The 22,231-nt window shown below is 34.0% G+C and overlaps 1 protein-coding gene across 1 annotated transcript; it reads right to left on the bottom strand.

The window, feature by feature from the left end:
• Positions 1-12,150: 12,150 nt before the first annotated feature.
• Positions 12,151-20,266, bottom strand: LOC116020793 (acid beta-fructofuranosidase-like). Its single transcript, XM_031261327.1, has 7 exons — positions 19,824-20,266; positions 18,806-18,814; positions 15,805-16,664; positions 14,412-14,573; positions 13,470-13,696; positions 13,294-13,381; positions 12,151-12,519 (listed from the first exon to the last, which is right to left on the bottom strand). The coding sequence occupies exons 1-7, from the start codon at positions 20,251-20,253 to the stop codon at positions 12,316-12,318; spliced, it is 1,980 nt and encodes a 659-aa protein (XP_031117187.1). The 5' UTR covers positions 20,254-20,266; the 3' UTR covers positions 12,151-12,315.
• Positions 20,267-22,231: the final 1,965 nt, after the last annotated feature.

The raw sequence follows: 22,231 nt of genomic DNA, 5'->3' as shown, positions 1-22,231 counted from the left end.
GGCCTTCTATTTAATTTTTTTAATATGTGAAAACAGTGATAAGCTCCCAAGATACCCATTATCTGAGTGCAAACTAGGGTGCTTTATAACGTTTTTAGTATCCTTAACTGATTATTTGTGCTTTAAATTCATTAACCGCACACAAAGCTACCTTTGGCATGATTTGAGATAATACAGAGGTCCCGGAGTTATTAGGAACAAAGAACGAGCTTAAGAAGCAAACCGAGCAAGTCTGGAGCCCCGAAGGACCCGGAATGATGCCCACACGCGTGTTGGTGTGCGTGGCAACATTCCAGTAGCCAACCACGCACGCCACCACGCGTGTGGGAGACGTGGTTGGGACTCTGCGCGAGATTTTTCCTATGCGAAATTTCGGAGACTATTTAAGCCCCCTTGATAGAATTTCAGAGGAGAGCCCCTTTTTCCCATTTTTTGGAGAGTTCCTCCTTCTAGCAATATTTTCATCTCTTAGTTTTTAGGATAGTTTAGCTTAGCAATTTCTCCTTGTAAGAAGACAACAAGCTTGGATTGAAGAAACACTTCAATACTAGGTGATTTCTATTTCATCTTAATCTACTTTACTATTTTGTTCTTGGATTGAATTAGTTATTGTCTTTGAATTCCTTATCATGAGTGGCTAGTTTAATCTAGGGATTTGGATTGTGTGAAAATATATTGCTAGTGTGATGATCTTATATCTTATTTTGGATTTAAATGCTTGGATTGTTGGAATTTCTATTCTTGTCTATTGATTGTTGTTTTAATGATATCTTGTTTGGATTTGGCAAATCTAGATGAGAGATTGAGCTCTTGACACTTTCATTTCTTTTATTAGAGTTAAGATTGAAAGCTTTGTAACAATCATAGATCCTATGGACTTCTTAAGAATAGTAGGAAAGTATGTAGCTTAGGTGTTTGAGAAAATGTCTCTTAGGACGTTGGTTGCTTAAAGGCACTCCTAAGTCCAAGAAGCCCTAGTACACAGAGGTGGAAGAGGACTAAGAAGACACACTCCTGAATAGCCAACATCTTTACTCCGTTTATCCATTGCCATAGACACACTAGGATGCAACATAGATGAACACTATCCAATCCCTTACCTTCTTACATTCATTTACTTATATTTGTTTTACTTCATTCTCACACAAATCTTATGAACCTTTTCACTCTTGAATCACCATTCACCACACTCGAATCTCTAGCATGACTCAATCATTTGAACTCACAAACACTTGACGCACCTCCACGTCATTCCTTCGAGACCGACACTCGGGGAGTCACTGACTTTCCGTTTTATCATATTTACACATCTTTTGACGATCCTCAACCCCTACCCAAACTGCATACCGTCAAACGGCGAGTTAATTAGATTAAAAATAATAATAATAACTATACGACGTCGGTTCGCTGGCGAACCGACGTCGTATTTAATATATATATATTATATATTATATATATATATATATATATTTATTTATTTATTTATTTATTTTAATTACACCTTATGGCGTCGGTTTCTACGAAGAACCGACACTGTAATATATACGACGTCGGTTTGTTTGATAAACTAACGTCGTATGATTTTCGTGATTTTTTTAAAACAGATTGACGTCGATTTTTTACCAAAACCGACGTCGTATCCCTTTTTAAATAAATTATAAATATAGATAAATTTTTTATGTTGGTTTTTTTAAAAAACCGATGTTGTTTAGGCGACATTAAATGTGTTTCCTGTAGTAGTGCCACTATTTTTTGTATATAGCATTTCCGTCCACTTCCATTCGTTGGTCAGAAATGCAGTCCAATTATTGGATGGAAAACTCCCCTAGTGTATTATGTGGTTTTCCTACCAACAGTTGGACAGAAAACTCTAGCTAGTCTTTTATTATGTGGAGTTCCTTCCAACCATTGGTCGGAAATTACCACCAACTGTGGGTTAGAAAATCTGAAATCATATAGATTGCTTTTAGTATTTTGATCTTGCCAATTTTTTTTATTTGTTTTAATGCTAGATGAAATCAATCAATCAATTCATAGTAGTCAATGAATAAAAAGAATTTTATTGTTATATCAAGAGGTAAATATTAAAAGATAAAATTAAGAGGGAAAATAACATTATTCTAAAATATATATGAAATACATAGTTCCAAATCAAGTATATTTAGAATTATAAATGTTTTCATTTAATTTAGTATATTTACATCGATAAAGTAATGTAAACATTACTTAATTTAAAAATTAAAATATATTTAAATATCAAAATTATTTACAACAAAAAATAGTGTCATGTCCATAGATATTTCAACAATGCACTATTATCATACACAAAAAAAACCGTCATAGAAAATATAAACTACTTAATCTTCATCAGAAGAGGCTTGTGCTTCTTCATTTATTAAGGTGGAGTTGTTTAAGTTTGAAGAGGCTAGTCACTCAAAATTTGCACTGAGCTGTGCAAATATGGCACTCATCTTTTCAACCTGTTCCCAAAACAACTTGTTCTATCCTTGAAACAAAGGTATGCTAGCCAAAGTCATATACATTACAAAAAAAAAGTGGATATAACGATGGATTTAGCGACGGAGTAGTTCCGTTGCTAATTTAACGACGGAATAGTGACATCTTAGTGACAGATTTAATTTTTTGTGTTCGATTGACAATTAACGACGATTTAGCGACGGAATTGCGACGACCTTTGTGACAAAAGAGTTTTGTTGTTAAATACGTAGCTAATATTAGCGGTAAATTTTCGCACAAAAATTTGAGACAAATTTTATAGCATTAATGGTTCCTCTAGTGTGGTACCTCAAAACCTATTAGGAGTCTACTATTCTTTGTATCAGTATTATTGTTTATTGTAGGACTCTAGTATTGTATACTCAGTATAGAACTCTAGTCTTTAATATATATATAATTTTTTTTTTCAAAAAAAAAAAGTCTTTAATATATATTCTGTCCGTTACTATTTTTAATAATATCCAGAAACCTGTTCTCATCTAGTATCAAGTCGCTAGGTGTTTCTTATGGCCGCCGGTGACAATGACAGTTCTGCCGAAATTTCTTCTGAGCGGATTGTTTTTGATGTTGTTTTTCCCGTTCCTAATATTTCGATCAAATCAACTGCTCGTAACTATTTGTTATGGCGAACTCAATTGGCCACATTCCTGAGAGATCAAAATTTATTAGGCTTTGTTGATGGAACTATTCCATGTCCGTCTTCTGCAACTCTCTCCAGGGCTGCTTGGATTCAACAAGACCAAGCTATATTATCCATCCTGATTTCCTCACTTTCTGAAGAGGTGATGCACCTCGCCGTCGGCAAGACTACCTCTCGACAGCTTTGGGTGTCCATTGGAGAAGTCCTTGGTTCGCAGATGACGACGCGTGCTCGTACGCTCCGGTTGCTCTGTCAGCTTCACGGTCTCCGTCAGGGCGACGAATCAGTTGCGGATTATCTGGATCGCGCACAAGTTTTGTTCGAAGATTTAGGCTTGGCTGGTCGTCCTGTTGATCTGGATGATCAGAACTTATATGTATTCCGGGGGCTTCGTTCGGAGTTCCGTCCTCTAATCGCGACCTTGATAGTGAAGGGCGATCCAATGACGTTGGCTCAACTGTCAGAATTTTTGGTTGCTAATGAGGAGTTTATTTGCGACATTGGAGGGGCGGGCCGGCGATGCCAAATTTGTGGTGTTAATGGGTATTGTCACCACAGATATTCTACGAATTTTGGACCTCGGGCGGGCTAATATGGTTTATTCTGGTCAGGCCGGGTTCTTCTTCCACCAAAATGCATAATGAAAAGTCACAACTTTTGATTTAAAACTGATCAAATAGACACCATTAATTAATAGTTATCTTATCAGTCAATTCTGACTTATTTGATCACTATATCTGTTGATTGAGTCTAAATGGTTATAATCTCCTCTAGATTTGGTCTAGAACTGCTATTTATACCAGCTTACATTGTTATGCATCGAATATATAGACTTTATTCTCATTCAATTCTTACACACTATTAGCTGTTTGACTTGATTAAAAAAATCAATATAAATGTTTGATTAATCAACATTATACCACATAAACTAACAGCCCCAATCAGCTAATGTTATTTTTAGTTATGGCAATTTATATCGTGGACCAAGGCATTGTGCATCTTGTATCAAAATGTTAGGAGGATGAGATTCTGTGTATTTTGTGTCAATATTCTGTGTATTTTAATTTGTGTAAATATTCTGTGTATTCTAGGCAACCATTCTGTGTATTCTATGCAACATTTCTGTGTATTCATGTTAGTAACACATGTTGTGATGTGTTTGTGCATTCGAATGTTAGGATACACGGAATATAAGCCCAAGTATTTTTCTATGTTTTTCAAATTTCACAATGTTTAAATATTCACCATTTGTCGTGTGTGTTTTTGTGATCGTAACTTGTGTGTGTTTTTTGTTATTCCTTTTTCGTTGTTTTTTGTTATTCCTTCTTCGTCTATGCTTTTGTTGTTCAAATTACAGTTATATTTTAGTTTAAAAAAAAAATTATAATGAGATCCGTATTGTTACGGAACCGTTTCGGACTAGGGTCCACGGTATAATGAACCTAAATTTTTTTATCAGATCATGCGTACAGTAGAAAAACTAGGGACCAAACCAATCTTATATTGATATAACTTCCCATGAATATCCAATCCTGAACCAATGCACCAATTCATGATCGATCCAGTTCTGGTTTTTCCATTTGATTTTGTATTTTATTTTTGAAGATAAAAGAATTAAATCACTAAATCAAGATTCAAAACATCAGTGATAAATAGAGAAGGCATGACGTAGGTGTCATTCCTCATGTTCTGACATAGAAGCGGCCTTCTAAGAGCATCCTTAATAGTTAAGTTGTTTTTGTAGAGAAAGAGATAAAAAAAAAATAGAAAAGGAAATTAAAAAATAAAATTGTGCTGCAAACTGACATGCGCAAATAAAAAAACAAAGGGGTCAAATAAACCCATAAACTTTACACCAAAAGTTAATTAGACCCCTAAATTTTTAAAAGGGTCAATTAACCCTCAAACATGTTAAATTGAGTCAATCAAGCTCCAAAACAGGTAAAGGACCTGTTATTATAGGTTATTTTTATCAATCCGGCGACAACTTCCGACATCCGACGAAAATTTCCTGCGACCGATCTCCGGTGGAAGGCGACCTTTTGGTCACCTTCTCGGGGGAGAAAGCGACCAGATCTAGTCGGCTTTTCCCAGGGAGGAGGAGACCTTTTGGTCGCAAAGAAAGCGAACTGATGCCTTTTTCCAGTTATTTATTACGGTAAATTTGATGTATTTGACCCAATTTGACATGTTTGATGGTTTAATTGACCATTTTAAAAGTTTAGGGGCCTAATTGACTTTTGGTGTAAAGTTTAGGGACCTATTTGATCCTTTTATTAAAAAAAAAAAAACAAACAAATAAACGCACCATCGGGCGCGGGCACCGCCCAAACTTGATTTTATAGATGAACCAAATCCTTTCTCTCTCCTTCCTCTCTTTCATCCCCATCATCTTTCACTATAGCGTTAATGACATTATTTCTATCATCTCAATTTATGCCTCAATGTTGAAATTTTTTATTCACATAATGGATTAATTAGTTAGTGTTCGTATCTACTAAACATGACAATTTAAATAGTTAAATTATACATTAGCACTCTTTATTAAAGGTTAAATAACAAAATGTTAAATAGAGGAGTAATTGTGGCAAACAAACAAAAAGTGAAGGATTCAATGAAACAAAATTGAAAGAATAGGCCAACTAAATTTGACAATGACACAAAATCATAACGAGAAAAGTGTAATTTGCTCTTCTAGTCGGATCACGAGAGACTTTATTTCCTACAAATGGTAGCTAGGGGTGTCCATCTTTATGGGTGAGGTTTTGTCCCAATAAGAATAATAAATATTATAAGTTGTTGTCATGGGATTCAAACCCACAAACACAAGTTCTAAACCACCAAGCCACTCAAGATCTTGTATACTAAACGGTACGAAACTCCACTTATGCATCAGAGTACGCTAGAAGCAAATTAAAGTAGTGGGGGACACGTGTGTGGCCAAGAATGAAGGTTGCCCGATACCGTCCATTTGTCAACCATTTTATTCGTGAGTCCTTCAACAATATAAATAGGGTGTCTTTCCTCCCCTTAAAAACCATTCCTTAGCTCCAAATCCCTTCTGGTTCATTGGCTTGAGTCTCCTTCGCTCTGCTGGCATACTAGGGTTTGATTCCTAGTAGTAACATTGTTATTTCTATTTCCTTATTAGGGCTAATAATACCCCCATTCTGTATCACTATACGTGGATAGTGACCTTATATATAAGGTTTAAAGTGTCGATTATATCTGCAATTATGTTCACTATTATTTTAATTTATTCCCCACATAATATGTATTACATTTATTCTATAAAATACTACATTTATGTTACTCCGTATAAAGTGTTATATATAAGGCTTAAAGTATTGATTTTATCTGCAATTTTGTTATGTTATTACTTTATTTCATACAAATTGTCTCTTACAGTTTTGTTTTAAAGTACTACATTTATGCTATAAAATAGTATATATAATGCTTAAAATATTGATTATACCAACTAAAACACAAAGAATCAATACCACCCTTACTGAGAATCAAATCCATGGCCTTCCATTTGGGAGAGTCACTTCGTACGTGTCACTATACCACAAGATCATTGGTATCTATAAATTTCTTTAAAAGAATTGAAAAGTAAAATATTAGTATGGGTGTCATTTGAATATAATGATCTTAATTAGTACGTGCTTTTTAATGCTATATTTTTTTTTAAAAAAAATTAATTTTATTTATACAAAAAATAATAATAATAATAATGTAAAATTTTTGTATTAGAATTTATCTTAATTGTTTTGTGGACCTTGCTCCATCATATAACTCGGGTGAGAATGTGAGATTACTAAAATTTGCACACTGTACTAAAAAGGATATATAGCTAAACACATAATGGAATGACAAATAAATCCTTTGAATGAGAACCAATCAAAATTTTACTGAAATAGTCTAATTACTCTAATCCCAGCAAATGAGGATACGAGTACAGCAGGCAAAATATGACACAAATCAATGACTTATAAAAAATATATATATATGTATTTCATAGATTTATATATATATATATATTATAGTAAATATTATTCTTATAAAAATTATATATATATTTTTGAATACTACTGACTCTATTACAATGTAGTGATTTTCTCAACCTAGTGAAACACAAAGAGTCAACAACCTAGTGAAACACAAAGAGTCAATAGTTGCTTCCACTGAGACTCGAACCCACTCCTATCATCCATGTGGAGACTCAAACTCACTCCCATCATCCATGTGGGAGTGTAAATCGGGACACCGGGTGCCACTAGACCACAAGGTCTTTGGCTATGGAAATTATATAGTTGTATACATTCTTGCTTTAACCACAATTTCTTCATTTCTTGGGCACAAACCGCTGGTTCCATATCAAATTATTTTTTTTGAATACTACTAACTCTATTACAATATATATTATATATATATATTATGCGACGAAGCGAAATACCTAAAAAGGTACAACAACAGAACTAACGTAACGGGCACATATTAGTATATATATTACAATTGATTGATGAAAGAGAATGGTTTAATGTCAGCTGATCCCATTTCCCAGATCTTCACCGACGCCTTCACGCTTGCCTCTGTAGCGTTGTTGAAGAGGAAAATCCTTGCAGCTCCGTATATGGCTTTCGTTGGATAAATTCTTGACGTTATCACCGTTCTCCCTCCCTGAGCAAAGCTTTTTGAACCCCCCACCCTCCCAAATGCGAACTAAGCCAATCATTACATCCTTTGAAATTCAGTTTGGTTTGGGTTTAATTTATTGTTTACCAAGTCCTCGCAAAATTCCGGGAGATGGTTTGTAAGTTGCTTTGCAGCTTTTTTTCTCAAAGACGAAACGAACAGTATACTCGCTAGTGGATCCCATGGATAGCTTTACTATTAACAATTCAAATAAATCTTTAAGTAATAAATATTTTGTAAATTCTACTCTTGTCTCACAAATAAAGGTAATTTCACATTCAATCACACTTGCCCTAAACTTATTAAATCACATCTTTCTAATGTTGAGGAGCATCATTAAATTATTTGATTTCATGGGATAACATCAGTTGTATACAAGGCATGATTCAACGGTGTGCTGCATGTCACTCAAATCTGAATTATATATCATGCAAAACAATGAATAATTATAGTTATTCCATTGCATGATCACTTTTCTAATGCATGTATATCAATAATTAAAATCCAGCATACTTGCATGAATAGTATGAGACAACAATACACTGAGAAGCTAATTCTATGTTTCTATATCTGTTAAAACTACAAGGTACAAATACTAAAAAGCACCAAGATATATAGTACTTACACAGCTTCGCCAATCGGGCAAATTAAATCATAATCCTAAGTCGGTCCTCTAAAATCATGCTTGGTGGTGATTCTGTTGTTATACACATACATTATTAGAGTATTTTGTCTAAAATTCTTTATTTATACCTTAAAAATTTGTTTTGATGGAGACTCAAGAAAAAAGACTCTAGGATTCCATCCACGAGCCTTCAAAAACTTCTAGTATAAAGCAAGTAGTGATGCAAGTTTGAAGCTAAGGATACATAAGAGTGAATTCCCTTTTTAGTCCTATTGTTATAGGGACGTGTCCAATTTTAGTCCATCTTAATTAATTTTGCCACATTGCGACCACTGTTAATTAAAGTGTTACACTTTTAATCTACCGTTAATATTTTCGTAGTCAACCGTGTAATATAATCCAGGGACATTTTTGTCTTTCTATGGTTGTCTCTTCTCTTTTATCCTTTCTTAAGGCAATCGGTTCCGATTAATCACTCCGTCTTAATGACGGTCATGGAAGTGGGTCAGCCGCCTCTAGAAGTGGTGGAGGAGGTGTTTGATTGTGTCCGAGATATTCTAGCCGATTTGCGTCGTAAGGGGTATACACTGTCTAACTTTGTGATAAGAGGCTCCAAGCCGGCTCTGCTAGTTTGCGACCTTCTAGAGTCGTCGCCTTGCCCCAACAAGATGATCACCACCATCAATTTGACAATCGGCAACCATCTGCGACGCTTCGTATCGCGAGTCAGTTTACGTCATTGGAGGCGATTCCGGCAAGGAATTGCGTTCTGTCGGTGTAGAAAGGACTCTGTTTGCGATGGAAGGAGATGGAGTGCCTTCGACCCTTGCTTTTGGGTTTTCGTCACTGCCTGCTCCAATAGCCAGTGGAGATGGTGGTCGCGTGGCAAGGCCATCAACTAGTGGCAGTGGGTAGATCACTGAAGATGGGTCTTCGCTAGCTCAAGTGGGACATGGCCTACAACCTTTGAGAGACAATGTTCCTTCTGGTGGGTGTCCGGTGAGAAGGTCGGCATCAACTGCTGGCTTGATAGTGTGTAGACGGGAGCAGACAAGGCATAAAAAGTCGTCGTTATAATTTTGGTCTAATTCGTCACTTTTAGATTTTAGGTTTAATTTTCTCTTGAATGGATTTTAGTCCAGGAAGGCCCAACGGTCGGTGGCTAATTAAAGGAGAAAGCTTAAAGGAGAAGAGATAAACATAGAAAGACAAAATACCCCTAGATTACACAGCCAACTGCCGGAAATACTAACGGTGGACTAAAAATGGAACGCTTTAATTAACAGTGGTCACAATGTGACAAAATTAATTAAGATGGACTAAAATTGAACACGCCCCTATAACAGTAGGACCAAAAATGAAATTCACTCGATAAATAACTACTTAACTTTAAGTTTAAGAGGAAATTATCAATTGTAAACATTGAGAGTTGTTAGAATGTGTTTGTGATAATGGCCGGTCTATTTTTATACCATTTAAAACATTTTATAGCATTAATGGTTCCTCTAGTGTGGTACCCCATAACCTATTAGGAGTTTACTACTCTTTGTATTATGTTTACTTTAGGACTCTAGTCTTGTATACTCGGTGTAGGACTCTAGTCTTGTATATATGTTCTGTCCGTTCCTACTTTTAATAATATTTAGAAACTTGTTTTCATCAGGTATTAGTCGCTAGGTTTTTGTTATGGCCGATGACAATGACAGTTCTACAGAAATTTCTTCTGAACGGACTGTTTTTGATGTTATTTTTCCTGTTTTAAATATTTCGATCAAATTAACAACTCATAACTATTTGTTGTGGCGAACTGAATTGGTCCCTTTCTTGAGAGATCAAAATTTATTAGGCTTTGTTGATGGAACTATTTCATGTCCGTCTGCTGCCGTTCCTTCTGCAACTCTCTCCAGGGCTGCTTGGATTCAACAAGACCAAGCTATATTATCCATCCTGATTTCCTCACTTTCCGAAGAGGCGATGCACCTCGCGGTCGGCAAGACTACCTCTCGACAGCTTTGTCTGTCCATTGAACAGACCCTTGGTTCGGTGACGCGTGCCCGTACGCTCCGGTTGCTCGATCAGCTTCATGGTCTCCGTCAGGACGATGAATCTGTTGAGGATTATATCGGTCGCGCACAAGTTTTGGTGGAAGATTTAGCCTTGGCGGGTCGTCCTGTTGATCTGGATGATCAGAACTTATATGTGTTCGGGGGGCTTCGTTCGGAGTTCCGCCCGCTTGTGGCGACCTTGATAGTGAAGGGCGATCCAATGACGTTGGCTCAACTGTCAAGATTTTTTGGTTGCTAATGAGGAGTTTATTTGCGACATTGGAGGGGCGGCCCAGCGATGCCAAATTTGTGGTGTTAATGGGCATACTGCTGTTTATTGTCCCCACAGATATTCTACAAATTATGGACCTCGGGCTAATATGGTTTATTCTGGTGAGGGTTCTTTCTTCCACCAAAATGCATCATTTCAATGAAAACTCACAACTTTTGATTTAAAACGACCATCCTAATAGTCAACACATCAACCACTATTAGCTGTTTAACTTGATTAAAACATAATACAAATAAAAACATAAAAGACTAGCATTTCCACCACCGTTCCTTTTTAAAAAAATAAATTCAAAAAATAATAATTAATAATAAAAAAGTTAACATAAAAACCTTTATAAATATAATAACCCTAAATTCCCACAGATCTGCCACCCCACTTCCCACTTCCGCAGCCTCTACCGCCATCACCTCCGGCCATCGCAGCCACCACCGCCGGCCATGGAAGCTACCAATGCCGTCCATCGCAGCGCAGCCACCAACACCACAGCCGTATCGCGACCGCTTCAACCCCATCTGCTGCTCTACATGTCGATCCCGGTGGTTTTTTATTATTATTATTATTTTTGGTTAATATATTTATGTTTTATTATTATATTGATAAATGTGATGTTTAATGATTTTAGAAATTTTATTTCGAATTTATATTAATTTTTATTTTTATATATTGTTTAGGTGGTTTATTTTTATATATTGTTATGTGAATTGAAAGAGTATATGTGAATATTATTTTGATATTTTTAGTATGTCAAATAATTATTCGACATACTAAAAATCTCAAAGTTCTTGTTTGATTGCATTTGTTGCTTTGTATGTCAAATAATTATTTTTTACATACTAAAAATCAAGTTATTCCGTTGGTGAATTTCTCATAAAAGCAACCTGAGAAATTTGACATCATTTTGTATCTCAAAAGTTGATTGCATTTGTTGCTTAGTAAAGAAAGCCCGAATATAATGATCAAATGTTTCTTTGTTTGTGTTAGTTAAGTTTTAAATTTATTATACGAGATTCAGGTTCCAAACAAGTCATACTAAAGTTATAAAAATACTTTTAAAATTGCAAACCTTGAAATAAGAGGTTAAGAAGTGAAAAATAATGTTGTGAGGGTGGTTTTGTTATATTAAAGAGAATAAAATGTAAATTTTCTAATTTACCCTTCAAATTTTAAATATTTTTAAATTCTTTTTATCAAATTTAACGGTCAGAGACCAAATGCAGCGTCACTTTGGGGACTAAACTCTTTCAGTATATCTCAGGGACTAAAGATGCAATTTTTCCTGTAAAATTATATATATATATATATATATATATATATATGTGGAAATATATTATTCTTATGGAAATTATATAGTTGTATACATTCTTGCTTTAACCACAATTTCTTCATTTGTTGAGCACAAACCGCTGGTTCCATATCAATTATATATATTATGCGACGAAGCGAAATACCTAGAAAGGTACAACAACAGAACTAACGTAACAGGCACATATTAGTACATATATTACAATTGATTGATGAAAGAGAATGGTTTAATGTCAGCTGATCCCATTTCCCAGATCTTCACCGACGCCTTCACGCTTGCCTGTGTGGCGTTGTTGAAGAGGAAAACCCTTGCATCTCCGTATATGGCTTTCGTTGGATAAATTCTTGACGTTATCACCGTTCTCCCTCCCTGAGCAAAGCTCTCCACGATCGAGTGGTCCACCTGCCATGCATGCACAAAACAATGGTTATATTATCAACACGGGAGTTCAGTTGGTTCTAGGGTGTATAGCGTATTAGAAGGCCGGGAAATTGGTAGGGAAATTTTTAGGAGGGGTATATAGATTAGTGTTATTAATGCCCACTATATAGAAGAGTAAAATTTTTATTTTGGGTGTAGCCCTGGTCACAATTACTAATTTCTAGCTGGATTGTAGGCACTTCTGTTGGGTGGTCACAGATTACTAATCTCTAGCTGGATTGTAGGCATGTTTATTGGGTGGTATAGCTGGCTTGGAGCTGAATTGTGGGCACCTCTATTGAGTGGTACATCTGGCCTGGAGATTTAAGACTGTTATGTGGTATAGCTGGCCTGGAGATTTAAGATTGCTAGGTGGTATAGCTGGCCTGCAGATTTAAAGACTGCTAGGTAGAGCTGAATTGTAGGCACATCTATTGAGTGGTACAGCTGGCCTGTAAATTTAAGACTGCTAAGTGGTATAGCTGGCTTGGAGATTTAAGACTGCTAAGTGGTATAGCTGGCCTGGAGATTTAAGACTGCTAGGTGGTATAGCTGGCTTGGAGATTTAAGACTGCTAGGAGGTATAGCTGGTCTGGAGACTGTTAGGTGGTATAGCTGGCCTGCAGATTTAAGACGGTCCTATACCCAAAGTAAAGGATGGAACCCTTGACATTTGGTTAAGGATTGAGGAGTAAAATTGAGAGAGAAAGAAGTGGAAATACATGTAATATAAAACTCTTTTAACACTGGACTTACCAATATTCTGGTAGTGAAGGTTTCACCCTCAAGAACAGGCACCGTGCTTCCATAAACCTCTTTACCAACACTGGAAGACTCCGACGATCTACATATATATACCACATATTGACCAAATTATTTAGGACAGATGTTGATGGTAAGGAATGGAAGGTGATCGAATTGAAGAAGCAAACCTTGTTTGGTCAGTGCAGAAATGAGTCTCTGCTTTCCCGTCGGTGCCCTTTGCAATATAAAAGTACACCGGCGTGAGCTCAGATAGCGTTTCGTCTGCAATCACTAGAAGTCCGAACGGCCCCAAAGCGCCTCTCGTAACAGCGCCGCTGCTGCTACTGCAATTGTACCCCACGTCCGCTTCCAGGCTGCTGGTGTTCTCCACTTCAAACCACGCGCTAATGTCCAACTGTACATTTATTCATTTTCAATTCGGTTTGATCAAACATTTATTACTATGTTAAAAGTTATAACTCTTATTCAGTCACATTTTCGAGAAGTAGGGTATTGAATTGTAGACCTCGCCCGATAATTTCTTAATCATCTGTTGTTGGATTTGATCCTTCACCAACTTCCGCTCAATAGTTTCAACTAAAAGTTTTGCTAGTTGAAATATATGATTTATATTTATATTTGTATATTATATGTTGAATACATATTTAATAAAATTAAGAATGTTTGGGGCAACCTAGTCGGGTCACACAGTTGACTTACTAACCATAAAATTACAAGTTTCACTCCTATTAGTAAGAGCGGCATGTTGCCTTTTTTGTTTGGGTCGGTAAGTTCGACTCCTAACGGAAGTGACTTGTTGGTCTTTTTAGTTTGAGTGGGTAAATTCAGCTCTTAATGACAGCGGTCCATTGGCATTTCTAGTTTGAACCAGTAAGTACGATCTGTTGGCCTTTTTAGTTTGAGCAATTAGCCATGGACAACCTAGACTAGTTTATTTTTTGTGATCCTTTAACTGCAAGAGCTATACCCACTTGAGTAGTGGTTGCAGTTTCTCTTGCGGCAAAAAAAATTAAGAATGTTTCAAATGTCAATAATTTGATAAATTTCTGAACCTATTTAGTAGCAATTTATAAATTATATGAATTTTGACGATAAAATTAAATATAAACCTGCGTAGATGTATTAACGTGGATTGGCACGACTGATCCCGGTTGAAGATTGACATCGGTGAGTATAGGATCGCCTGATCTCAAGCTCTCTACTTCTTCAACCGGCCACTGAAGAAGATGAGTATAGGTCTTTGTGTCCAGAAGAACCGTCCTAGGAATGGTCTGGATAACATAAATTCAAATTTTAAAAAAAAAATATTATTAGGGATAAAATCAATTTATATATGTTGTGAAGACGTTTCAAATTAAAACACTAATCGAATTGTAGACGTGGGGGGTGGAATTAACTCTAGAAATGATAATTTTTAAATTAAAATTAATCTGATTCTACCATAATATGCTTCAAGGAGAAATGGTTCATACCCTTACAAAACACAAATTCTATCACTTTTTTTTTCTTTCATTTTTTCATTTTTATTTGAAGTGGCATCTAGCCTTGTTCATATGTAATTACAATATTACATGCTTGCAATGAACATATTATGCATCTGCCAAAGACCTTGTAGTCTAGTACACCCGGTGTCCCGGTTTACACTCTCACATGGATGATGAGAGTGGGTTCGAGATTCAGTAGATGATGAGAGCGGGTTCGAGCCTCAGTGGAGGCAACTATTGACTCTTTGTAACCTTCAGTAGGTTGAGAAAGTAGTTATGAACAGATACTACATTCTAACAGAGTCAGTAGTACTAAAAAAAAACATATTATGTATCTAGTCGTTAACATATTATGTGATTTCAATATATTTACATGCACATAATTTATTAACTACAGACATATAATATGTTAATTATAAACACATAATCTTAATGTCATTTTGAACTAAAGTCCACAATGCAGAGTAGACCATGATCCATGGTATAATTTGCAGTTCAAACCAAACCCTCTAATTGCGGTTCAAACCAAACCCTCTAAGTACAAATCTTGTTATTAGAAGCAATTGATCTTTGTTTATATTTTTTCTTCAGCTCATTCAATGAAAAGTACATTACCATTTGGTCACGTAAACAGCTCTAAAAATGCAAGTTGAATTAGTGTTCCTAAGTTACCAGCTAAGAATAATATTATAGCATTAGTCAAAGCTAAACCTGTTATTCAATTCACGTAACACTAAAGTCAAATACGTTTTGGTGATCTCAACTGCAATAATCTAAGAAAGACTTGATATTGCTTAAGCGTGTTTACTAACAACAAATAGTTTGGCAACTCCTTAGCTTGACGCCATATAATTATTCTCCATTGTTACGTTACTAAAGACATTATAGTATTACGGGGAATAAATAGTTTTGAAACGTATAACCTCAAAACTTTAAGAAACATTTTGATATGTAATAAGAATTTAAATGGAAAAATGCGGAAATTAGTAAAAATAAGTAAATTAAGAATCTTAATTACCTGAACGGATGCCCAACCCTTCATGAGGTCATCAGCTTCCGAATCAGTTTCTCCAATCCAACCCCACAAAATTCTTCTCCCTTTATTTTGGTCATAAAATGTCTTTGATGCATAATACTTCCCATAATCAATTCTCAACCCGATACCCACGTCTATCATCGGGTTATCGGGTGTCCACGTGTTGTTAAACGGGTCATACGTCCCAATTGCATAGTAATCATGCTTATCGTCGTCCAGACTAGCTTTTAACACATGTTTAATACCCGGCCCGTTTGCTGAAGTATCCAACCCAACTGCACCGATTGTCGAAACCGGATAAAAGTCCACGCACTCCCACATACCCGTACCCGGAACCGCATGCAAAACTCCATCCAAGAGTTTGTAGTCCGTAAAGTTGGTGGTTTCATAAACGAGTGAGATCCCTGTTTTATTAACTTTGGACCCGATGGTAAGCAACCACTTCCCAACGTTGGGACTCTTCCACGCAGTGGTTGGGTCCCTAAAGTCCTGGGCACCAATTCCGGGTGGGGGGACCAAGACCGGGTTACCCGAGTACTTGACCCAATCCAGGAGGAGCGGGTCAAGTAGATCGGCCGGGTATGCAAGATTTTGTACTTGTACATTTTCATCCGTAGATCCAGTGTAGAGCATGACGATCTGACCGTCGGGGAGGATGGTGGCGGACCCGGTCCAAACACCATTGATGTCGTACCATTGATCAGGGACCATGGCAAAGGGTAGATGAAACCAGTGGATCAGATCCCTGGACACAGCATGCCCCCAGGTGATATTTCCCCAAACTGCAGAATCCGGGTTGTATTGATAGAAAAAGTGGTACCATCCTTTGTGGTACAATGGACCTGCCACATATAACATCAATCACGTACAATTCACTTGTTTAATCTTATAATATGTTGATACTATTATTAGAATTACAAATAAGAACTTATAGTTTTAATTTGGATGGATTCTTTTTTTCTTTTTGAAGAAGAAAAATTTGGATGGATTCTAAGCTCAAATAGTATGAGTGACGAGATATTTTTGTTGTCTAAAACAAAAGTTAAGTCCCTCCGGCGACTCATGAGGCCATGACATGACAATAAAGTGTATAATTCTAGGTAAGTTTTTTTTTTTACACTTTTAGTCCCTCGAGTATTGTATTTCTCTAACAAGTTATATAATTGACTAAGGTCTATGTTGCACATGAACCCAAGTACATAAAAATAATATTGTATGTTAGTGTTAACACTTGAATATATTATTGTTTGATCTATTTGTTTTTGTGTATGTGTATATATACTTGTTGAGATAGTTTAAATGACATTTATATTGATATGTATTTTAATATATCACTTAAACTTCCAAACTTCCAGCAGTAAATTTATGAACATGTATGCAATAATGAATTTAAGTACTTACCATTTTTTCTTTATGAACGAACAGTAGTGTAGTGATTTATGTATTTGTAGTAGGGACTTTATAAACTAATAATGTAGTGATTTATGTGCATAAAGTAATGACTTTATGTACCTATATTATTAGAAAATTGGTAATACACATTAAATTTATATACCTATACACATTAAAATTATTTATGTATTTGTAGTAGTGGCTTTATAAACTAATAATGCAGTGATTTATGTGCATTAAAATAATGATTTTATGTACCTACATTATTAGAAAATTGATAATACACATTAAATTTATGTACCTATATATTTATTAACTTAAATTTATAAACTATATAGGTACATAAAGTCATTCTAACTAACAACTTTTTCATATATTTAATGTATTATCAATTTTCTATCACATTCAATCATTTTGATAAATTTCCTAACCAATCTTGTCTGACTACCTCAAGACCACTATATCACATAATTGTCATGTGAAAAATTTCAACTAATGTTGGACAGGAAATTAATAAAAAAAAACCAAATAAAGTAGAAATTGTATAAACATATATTAAAGGGTCATATATAAATATCTGACAATCTAACATAAATTTTTGCCTATATTAAAAATAAAAAATTAATAGTCACATACTAAATGTGAAATATATAATTGATGAATCGCAAGTGAAAAAAAAAAACCAAAAACAAAAAAAAAAAACAAAAACAAAAAACAAAAACAAAAAAAAAAAACAAATTTTTTAGGCGAATAATACAATATTTTATCGGTATTATCCATTTTTCTGGCTAAAATTAAATCTATCTTTCAGTCCAAATGTCCAATATCCATCAATAATAGAGTGCGAAGAATGGGCCCACTCATACGATTTTGGGACCACCTTTCTATATCTGACCAATCATTCATTCCATCCGTATTTTCTTTTATTTTTTGAATTACTCTCAATTAAATTTCTTAATCGAAACTCACGATGTGCTCCCCCAACTGCCCAGCACAAAATTTTATGATTAATTTTTTTTTTTAAATAGTTTTTATAATATCAATTTTTTTTTTTGAATACTACTAACTCTATTACAATGCAGTATCTGTTCCCGTATAAAGTAAAAGGTTTGATGCCACTGGACCACTAGGTTCTTGGCTATAATATCGATTATTATTATTTTTTTTAAAAAAATCATAATTAATTTACTATACAAATGTGTAGCAAATAATTTATATTTTTAAGTGTGATATATTTATAATTAATATTGTAAAATATCTCATTATCAAATATATTTATAACCATGCCAATCATATGCCGGTGGAAAATAAAATTTTTTACCTTATTTTTATACTCCCTAATTATGATTGTTTCAAACATTATGATTTTGATAAAAATAATAATTTAAGATTACTTTAATTACAAGAGTTTGGTTAGATTTTTATCAAAACCTAGTATGATGTGATGTTATTAGCCAATTTATGATGATATCTTTTTCAATAAACCAATAATAACATGACATTTATGTCTTTTCCTCATCACCCAATAATAATAATAATAATAATAATAATAATAATAATAAACAACCAAGAAGCTTGCTAGTAAACGTACCATCAGGATCTTTAGCAAGACAAAACCATCCAGAATATTCCAGAGATGAATCATCCCCACAAAAGTATCCACCGGGAACCAATATCAACCAAAAAGCAAAACCTCAAATCAGTATGATATATATCGGTAATATATTGCAGTATATTAAGTTTCTAATAAAGTTTATTTATTCAAAATTATGCTATTATTATAATTAATTAAATAATTTAATTTCTATATGTTTTAGGAATTTAATGCTTTTTCTCCAAACATTTTGTACTTTAATTTCTCTCACAATTTAAGTCTAAGTTGCTTTTATATTTTGATTTATAAATATTACACTTTCTCTCCTTTCATCTCTAATTAGTACTACACTTTTTCTCATAAATAATTATTCAACCTCTAAATATTATATTTTGATTAGAAATTATTGCATTTTTCTTATAAAATATTAATTTTTCTTCAAAATATTACATTTTTTTGTTAGTAATAAACAATTTATTCTTAAAAATATTACATTTTCTTATATAAGTTATGCCCCTCTTACCAATATCACAGACTTATCCAAAAAAATATTTTTGATATTTTAATTATTGGTGACTCGTTAATTTGACTATTCTCTATATATGGTTATTTTACATTATTCTCTAATTAGGCTTTCATTCATGGCCATATTACTCATGACCATATTAGTCCCTTGCGGTTCTTTCATTGCATGTTGGGTCCACAACTAAATATGACATTACAATGACAACTTGTTTGGTTTACCAAAAGTGATACTCCGTATATTAGAAGTGAAATTTTAATTTCTTGAAAATTAATAAAAGAAATAAATAAATTTCAACATAGACCCCACTTTATTAAATCTTTGTGATGATTATTGAGTCGCCAATCAATTTATTTTATATAAAAAAAAATCATTGTATTCCAGAAAATAACATTTTCCTACAACATAAATAAATAAATTGAGATATTAAAAAAATACTTTTTTCCCTAAAATAATACGAAAAATGAGCAATGCACAGATGCGTGATTTTACCGTTCATCCAATTCTTCTCAGGCTGAAAATGGTAAGCAGTCCGTTGCCACGTCAGCATGAGATTAGACCAAGGGTAAGAAATCCGACCGCCGGAGACTCCCCGGAAAGCCTTCTCGGAGACTCCCTGAGACAAACCCCTCGACGGGGGCGGGAGAACGACTCCGGGATTTACGGACTCGGCCGACCGGGTCCCTGAACCGGCAAAAACGACCGGTCCATCAGGTTCTATGGATGATTGGTTAAAAACCAACAGAATAATCAAAGAGCACAAGAACAGTGAGGAGAGGAGAATGGTGGAGATGCTCTTAAGGGACGGCCGGCGACTGGTCGGAATCTCGCAGGAATGGGGGCCTGCCGGCAGGGGAGCGTACCGGGCCGCCGCATTTTCGAGATCGTACGGTTTTGCGGCGGAAGAAGTGGTGGCGGCCATGTTGGTTCGAAGATGGATAATGGAAGAAAATGCGGTGCCAAATGGGTATATATAGAAAAATTAGTCTAAAAATTTACCGTCTATATTATTATTATGAGTTAATTCCAACAATGGTCCTCCGACTATGTTGATTTTTCAAAATTGGTCTCCAACTTTTAATTTGGACAATTTAGGTCTCTTGACTTTCAAATTTTTTTCAATGTTGGTCTTTTCGTCAAATTTTGGTTAAATTGAAGTCAAATAAATTGGTAAAATTGTCCGTTCACTTGTATACGCTATATATATGAATATAATATCAATCAAAGAGACATCGACAGAGATTATATAGCTTCGATTGAGATTTCGACTGAGATTATATTCATATATACAGCGTATAAGATATGAGAAATACGATTAATAATACACTAAACAGATGAACGGACAATTTTACTCCTTCATTTTGACCTCAATTTAACAAAAATTTCACGAAATGATCAATATTGGAAAAAATTTGAAAGTCAAGGGACCTAAATTGTCCAAATTAAAAGTAAAGGATTAATTTTGGAAAATCAACATAGTCGGAGGACCATTGTTGGAATTAACTCTTATTATTATTATATAAATATAAATAAATTTTAATAATATATGAAAAATGTATGGACTTTTTCCGTGGATAATGTTTTGATTTTTACTTTTTTTAATTTAATTTTATCATAAGAAGAATAGTCTAGAAAAATACGGAGTAACACTTTTTGAGAAACAAAATGCTTAACCTAAATTTAGATCAGGTGATTGAATATTTAGTGTTAATTAGGTGTTATTAGCTATTTAAATTCGCAAAATAATAGGTACGGATATATGGAAATTTTATAATTATTAAATGTTTTAATAATTATTAGTAAATTTTATGTATCCGAAAATATTTAGGATACTAAATTAAATAAGTTGATTTATTATTAAAACAGCATTTGCCAAAATAAGAACAGCAACAAAATGAGTGTTAGACTGTTAGCATATGATTTGTGTTAAAAGATATATTACGACAAATGTATTTTCCACATTTATGCATAAGGCTGTTAATTGTAATTTAGCATTAAATTAAAATTGACAAAAATGTTTACGAAAAGATTATTTCCATTTGAGATGACAAACAACCAATGAATCAATACTTAAATTGTTATTAGTGTCGAGGACAAATCAAAATGGGGCTCGCCAAGTGTTAAGGCAACGGGTTTTTGGTCCCGCCATTCAGAGGTTTGAATCCTTTTGTCCTAGAGCATTTTATTTTTTATTTTCTTATTGAATTCTTTCAGACTCAAATTTTGATTTTAACTTTCATTGAACCTTTCATTTCTGTTTCAATTTGAATTTTGATCTTCGACAAATCTTTTTTTCTTTTAGTGAACAATGGAGGAATCGAGAGATGAAAGAATATCTATTCCCCACCCCATTTTTCTATCTCATAAAAGAGGCGGCCTCAATTAGTAATAGTAATTCGCAATTCTTTTTTTATTTTTATTTTTATTTTTATTTTTTTTTGGGCTTTTCAAATAGAGTATGTGTTGTTTTCAAAAAAAAAAAAAAAAAATAGAGTATGTGTTCATGGCATTATCTTCTCTCTCCTTTTTAGTTTGATTATTAAATAGGTTCATTTTTTTATGGATCAAGTTACAATGACTTAAATTCCTCACCACAATATAAGTAGATTCATTTTTTTTTGTTTTATTTTGTTTTTGTTTTACTGCAATGTGTGGTCAATCAATTAATGATACGGAGTAATTAATAAATTAAACTTTTTTTTTGAGAAATTAATAAATTAAACTTATTATTTCAATTTTGTCAAATTACATAATATATCTGATTATTTTATTATTTTTAATATATGACATTGTTAAAATAATTCTTTTAAATATATAAAATTTATTAATCCATGTTAAATTAAATTTTAAAAAATTAAAATTATAAATAATTGGCATTATGTATATTGTATATACAGATA

The sequence above is a fragment of the Ipomoea triloba genome, chromosome 5, assembly GCF_003576645.1.
Source record: "Ipomoea triloba cultivar NCNSP0323 chromosome 5, ASM357664v1".
Classification (NCBI taxonomy): Eukaryota; Viridiplantae; Streptophyta; class Magnoliopsida; order Solanales; family Convolvulaceae; genus Ipomoea; species Ipomoea triloba.
Note: the sequence above shows the minus strand (reverse complement) of the source record. Positions and strands in the feature narration are given on the sequence as shown.